The 6,377-nt window shown below is 43.2% G+C and overlaps 1 protein-coding gene and 1 long non-coding RNA gene across 2 annotated transcripts; one reads left to right on the forward strand and one right to left on the reverse strand.

Moving 5' to 3' along the window:
* Usp51 (ubiquitin specific peptidase 51) lies at positions 1-5,260 on the reverse strand. Its single transcript, XM_046452652.2, has 2 exons — positions 5,126-5,260; positions 1-4,332 (listed from the first exon to the last, which is right to left on the reverse strand). Exon 2 carries the CDS (start codon positions 4,281-4,283, stop codon positions 2,154-2,156), a length of 2,130 nt encoding a protein of 709 aa, XP_046308608.1. The 5' UTR covers positions 4,284-4,332; positions 5,126-5,260; the 3' UTR covers positions 1-2,153.
* On the forward strand, positions 4,272-5,773 carry LOC124098063 (uncharacterized). Its single transcript, XR_006853447.2, has 2 exons — positions 4,272-4,542; positions 5,215-5,773. It is a non-coding gene; the product is annotated as an uncharacterized LOC124098063 (long non-coding RNA).
* Positions 5,774-6,377: the final 604 nt, after the last annotated feature.

Below are 6,377 nucleotides of genomic sequence, written 5' to 3' on the forward strand. Positions count from 1 at the left end.
CACATTCAACAAACATTTATTAACACGAAAATGAATAAGGCTTGGCCCTCTGTTGTCAGGATGGACACCTGGTGCAGAGGGGCAGACAATCACAAAGCTACAGTAGAATCACAGTAGAATAAGTACTATCACCGAGGTATGGACAAAGTACTTTGGAGGCACAGTGAGAGGGGTAAGGGATGGGTGACAGTTATCCAATTTATGCCTGCCTAGAGTATCCAGGGAAGGTTCCAGAGACATCATCTGTGAGTTGGGTCTTGAATAGTCAAGGAAGGAGCCTTGCAGGCTGAGGCTCAGAGACCTAGGTAAAGGCCAGGTTAAATGAGGGGTTCAGGGAATCAGGCATGAATGAACAGAAAAGGGAAATAATAAGGAATGCACAGAAGGACCGCCAAGCACAAACCCATAGCTCTACTGTGGAAATTAAAGGTCTTATTTCCCCAAGAGTGGAAAGACAGAAAGTAGAGAGGGTGGGAGGTCCTCAGACATGGGTCCCTGCCACTTCCTCAATCAGGCAATGGGGGCTCAAACACCAAAGACAGAGCTTCACAGTTGTGATCTAAGTTTTCTAAACCACCAAATTATCTAAAAGCCTCTTTTCAGAAGCCAAGAATTTGTGTGAATAATGCAGTTCTAAATGGGAAAGCCCCTAATGTTTTCATCTTTCTCAGATGCAGTTGATTCTGCCTAAGTAGCTCTACTTCCTTCAGGAAATCAGAAGGGGCATGGAATCTGAGAGGGAAAGGTGGGCTATTGTTCAGGCCTCATAGCCATCTCACAGACGGTAAGATAAGGGTTAAAGTGTCTATTTGTCCCAAATTTTACTTCTGTATTAACACATAATTCAAAAGATATATATATTCACAAACCCTTTTGTCTTGTTATTCCTGTCTCCTGTGTTTACTCCTTCTATACCCGTCTTTTAATATTCTATACTGTATTTTGATATACTTAAATAAAAATAAAACTTTTTAAATTTTTTCTATTTGAATATCTTAAAATTTTCAATTGTCAATTTTTACATGAGTGCTTTTCTTTTTAAAAGTTTTAGTTTTTTATTTTTATCCTTAAATGTTTAAATTTTTGTTTAGCTCTCTCAAATTGAACTTATTTAAGGTTCTTCTATAATTTATAATTGTTTTTCTCTAATTTTTGTTTTCGAAAAATTTTAAGCAAATCTCATCTTTGTCTTGAATTGTTCTTAACTTTCTTCTTTTAAAACACTTATCTAAACTTTACTTGAATTTTCATTCCATTCTTCATATTATGAAAAATTTATAATTATCATACTTCCGTAAACTTAATTTTTCAATATATTTTATGCTTTAATTTTTAAAAATCTATTTTTCACTTTAACTTCTGATTTTAAATGTTTTCTTTCTATAACTTTTTAAATTAAAAGTATTTCTTTAATTTTTCTGTAAACTTTTTTAACCTTGTTTTAACTCATTTTACCTTTCTTAAAATTTAAGATTTCTAAATATTCTGTTTCTAAACATTTTAATAATTTTCAATCATTTTTAAATTAAAAAAATATTTCAAAATATTTCTTTTAAAAATATTTAACTTAAAACATTTTTAACATTTAAAATGTTCTTTTGAAACTTTAAAAATTTTTTTCTCTCTAAATGTTTTCTTTTAAAGCTTTTAAATTTTTCTTTTAAAATACTCTTTTTCTCGAAACTATTTGGCTGATTGCCCACAGCTGGAACACCAATTGTGAAACTTTTTCCTAATAAAGGAATATTTAAGGACTTCCCACAATATTTTTGTAGAAATAAATGGCATAAGTAGTGTCAGAACACCTCTATTCCCACCTTTCCTCATCTTGAACACTCTTTTCATTTAATTATGCTTTATGTGACCATTTTCAACCCCTTCTCCCTCCCATTTCTAAGGCTGAATGATCACTGGTTAGTATTCATTTTTTTCCTCCTACAGACTCATGGTCCCTATTAAAGTAGGTCCTTTATATCAAAGTGCTAGTTGTCATATAGGTGTTATTGTCACTGTCCGTTCCAGGTAGGTTTTTGTGTTACTTCACGAGGTGCTTGTTGTTTTAAGGGTATTGTTGTCATTGTCCATTCCAGGTAGATTTGTGTGTCACTTCAGGATCCTTACCTAATCATTTCTTTTTTTCTGGTCTGGTAAGATTAGTCTTTCTCTAGACCCTGTTTGTGATAGAACAGCAAATACCCTTCACTGTAGAGTAGGTCCTCAATGGTAGCCTTGGTGATGATGGCATCATCACAACTGAACCACTGGTCCTTTTGTTGACGGATAAAGCTGGTATAGTGGCCACTTTCCAAAGTTCCATGGTGATTAATCACTGCAAACAAGGAATACTTATTCTCATTGGGCACACAATCTGTTGATGATGGCTGGCCTTCTTTCATCCTGCTCTCTTTAGTAGAGGCCAAAAATGGAGTCATGTCCAGCTCCAATGGAAAAGAGATAAAAGTATTAATCTTTCGCCTCTGTTTGCCTACGTGTTCAAACCGTTTGAGATGAAAACAGGCTACAATGGGTAATTTCTTCATTGTGAGCTGTTTGGTAGATTCCTGGTAACTTTGGCAACTACTGCACTTGATTTTGGCACTGCTTCCTAGGTGCTCTGGCCTTGTAAACCACTGTAAGCAGTCTGTTAGTGAGGGGATTCCTGGTATGCGGTCATCCCTGCTCACCGTGCTGTCAGCCCTCTCTGGGCTCTGAGAACTAAATGTGGCACAAGAGCCAGGCAAGTCCAAACTGATGTCCCAGCATGGGTCTATGGTGGTGGAGACACTATGGCAGGTTTGACACGTGACATCTGACTGCAAGCCACCTGTAAAGATTTGGTCTATGATACAATTACAGCAGTTGGGGTTACTGGCCTCCTGCTCAACACTATCATCTTTGCTGTGTCTATGTAGCACATCTAATATTGCAATAAGAAACTCATGGGCATCCTGCTGCCTGTACCCTGCTAAATGTTCTGCATGAATCCATATTAGGTGCAGTAATTTATAAGGAATATGAGGAGTCCGGCTCCCAGAGTACATAGCATGAAAAAGAGAAGACATTTCACAGACCAAACACAAGCTAGGACTTGTCATTATACATTTGTGCTTGTCAGAGAGGAAGAAATCTTTCAGGAGAGGAATATGAGTAAGTGCCTGAACAATACAATTCATAAAACAGGTGTTTCCAAGATTGATTAGCCCTCTCAGGCCTACAGTATACACTGACTTTTTCCTTCTCTTTTTCTTGGGTTTCACCAATTTTGGTTCCTCTTCCTTTGACTCAGAGGTTGACTGTTTCTCTTCAACCCCGGATGACATAAACTGTTGATAAGAAATGTCTGTTGAGGTGGAAGTTAATAATTTCAAAATTTTCTCTTTTGTTTCTTTGGCAATCTGTTCTATATCTTTGTCATATACATAATCCTTACACATAAAGCAATATATAACTCCATGATAGAGGTCTACAGCTAAATTGTGCTGTTTTGTTTCTGCATGTTTATGAATATGTTTCTCAGTAAAGCAGCCAAAGAAGACACAGGAGAGACAAGAGTGGAGTCTGTTCATATGAGTACTACATACATGACAAATGCATGATTTTGCCTTACGTTTCCTAGTCTCTGGGGTTCCACTCCAAACAAAACGCTGGTAGATCATCCTCAGATTCTTCTGCCAGTTCTTAGCTACTTTAAAGCTCTCCACATGAGAGCAGCCTGTAGGACCACGATCAAAGTCAACCTCCAGTAACCAGTCCCCTAAGCCACCTTGATCCCCAGAACCGCCTAGGTCACCAGAGCAGCTTCTCCGCGTCTGGGGCCTGGACCCAGGCCTGGACCTACGCCGGGATCTGCGCCAGGTCGGGGGACGTGACTGGGGTAGTGGAGGCGGTGGTGGGGGCCGCGCTGGAGGTGGGGGTGGGGCCAAGATCCCGTGCCGGCCGCGGGAGCGGGACCCGGGCTGGGGCCGAGGGCGGGGCTTGCGGCGCGGACAAACGGGCGAGGAGCTGCTGTGACAGCAAGGGGGGGTTGAAGGGAGCACCTTCTCGTTGCCGCCAATGTCGCTCCACGTCAAGTTCCCCTCGGGTGCAGGCTTGCGTTCCTGCCACGGCTCCAGCTTCATCTCCTCTGCTTCCTGGACCGCGTAAACCACCGCCGCCCCCAGGGCCTCCGCCTCCATTTTCCCCGCCTTCTGGACTCCCTGCTCCTGAGAGGCTCCTCCTCCACCTCCAGAGGTCCAACAGGCCACGGAGCTGGAGGACAGGGAAGCTTCTCGAAACTGGGCCATCAGCTCACTGCCGAGCTTGAGAAGAAATGCGCCTGGAAAGGAGCCGCGACTGTAGATGGAATGAGACAGGAACTTCTGTGAATGATATGCCCAGCGTCATGGCCGCGGTGCGCCGTTAGCGCTCTCGGGACCCCTCCCACTGGCCCTTAGAGCTCAGCCAGCGGCTGCTGTGAGCTCCACCCCCTCAACCGAGAGGCTCCGGGAGCTGGTGTGCAGACCCAGGCCGGCTACCTGGTTTAAAGGAGATCTGATCATGCGGGTATTGAGGCTGTGGGGAGGAAAGATGAGGAATAAAATGTAGAGAGCGGGGAACAGCCTGAGCATTAGGACAGAAAGGATGGAAACTTCTTTAAAAAAGGCGCCACCCTCTGACTGCCTTTCCAGCCTCGCTTTGGTACAGCTTCCTCTGACGTTCTTTCCTTATATCCTAAAAACACTTGGGTCAACATTTTATCTTAAATATGGCTGAAAGGAGGCCACCTTTGGAAAATGGACTCGAGAAAGTGTTCTCCTGTTCCTATTTTACCTCTGCTTCTAGGTCCGGGTATGTTCTATCCTGTGGCCGAACCCCCAAGTGCACTTTCAGCACGACAAGCTCTTGCGCCCTCTCATGCTCTTTAGCGCTTGTGCTCTCACACCCCTTTTCTGGCTTTTGCCCCCTCATTTTTTAGGATTTCTCTTTGAATTCATATTTTTTCTTACTCCCTCCACGCGTCGCCACCCCCATGACTACCTCCAGCCACAGTGCGCGATCCCTGAAGTCCCTGCCCGCTGCCCCCTTCTCCCACCTTGGCCCCCTGCAACGCCCCCAGCCCAGGCGTTTGTATAAAGGTCTGCGTTACCTTGGGCCCAAGGCGCGTGATATAGAACGTCAGCAGCTGCTGCTGTCCAGGCGCTCCTCAGCCAGCCTTCTCTCCTGACCTCTCCTCAGGGCTGGTCACAAGGGGGCCGCCCCCTGGCCCCTCCCCTCTCGACGTGCGGCCCCCAGCCCCGGATTCTGTCCTCCTGCAGTGATGAATGGCACCGCTGTCCCGCGCAGGCAGGCAAACCTCTTCCTGAAACAGATTCTACTGGAGTCAACAACAGCGACAGATTTTAGAGGAAAGCCCCTGGAATGGAGACTCGGGCTTCACCTGGTTCCAGGCCCACTCTCTACAGAAAAAAAATGATTAATCAAGGTGGGGGTAAGGGTTTACAGGAACGACAAGTCTCTGGCATGAATCCCTCAGGAACCTTTCAGAATCTGATCTCTGGGAATAAAGTGGAGAGAGGGATATTATCCTTGAGTATAGAGCAGAGGAAGCATAAGCAAGGGGTTCAGGCTCAAACAGACCTGAACCTAAGTATTTCCTGGCTGTATGACTTCAGGTACAAGACTTAAACTCTCTGAGCCTTACGTTGTGCCATCTGTTAAATAAAATGGGAATAATAATCTTCATGTATTAACACTAAATAATAATGCAAATAAAGTAAAAAGGTCTTTATGGAAAGCCTTAACATTTATATCTCTTTGCTATCCCCCACTTTAAAACCAGCTGATAGCACAGTGCTCCCATACAGAGAATATAGGAAAAGAGAGGATCATTCTGTTCATGAACTCTCTCAAAGTTGCTACTCAGTTCACCTGATTATCCATTATAGGCACTTCATGCACAGGAATGTACATGAAGTGTACATTTAAATGTACTACTGTGCTAGGTACTCTGTGCTATGAGAAACAAATGTACAACAATTTGTATCCTCAGGAAGTTCATAGCCCAGGATGATTTTCCTTCACTTTGACAAAAACAGAATCCAAGACCGCAATCCCCAGGAAAGCTGCTAACTCCAGAGCCCATGACCAATACCAAGATTATTACTATTTTTTAGTGAAAACATTTGATGCTATGTTAATCTCCCTTGGAGATTCATGCACCTTCCCTCTAAATGTCAAGATTGGGATTCCACTCTCCTAGGTTCAGGAGTAGGATTTAATAGATGCCTCCCCACAATGGATGTCAATGGTTTTAGGACATTGAACAGATTCATTCATATATTTGACTTTTCTGAGTGAGCATAGACTAATGTGCTCTTCGAGAGAATAACCGTAACTAT

This window comes from Marmota monax, unplaced genomic scaffold (genome assembly GCF_021218885.2).
Source record: "Marmota monax isolate L192 unplaced genomic scaffold, Marmota_monax_Labrador192_F-V1.1 WCK01_AAM20220418_F8-fsc00223, whole genome shotgun sequence".
Taxonomy (NCBI): domain Eukaryota; kingdom Metazoa; phylum Chordata; class Mammalia; order Rodentia; family Sciuridae; genus Marmota; species Marmota monax.

Bases quoted from the DNA above. Each gene is read 5' to 3' on its own strand.
- Usp51 (XM_046452652.2), bottom strand. From the start codon at position 4,283: ATGGCCCAGTTTCGAGAAGCTTCCCTGTCCTCCAGCTCCGTGGCCTGT.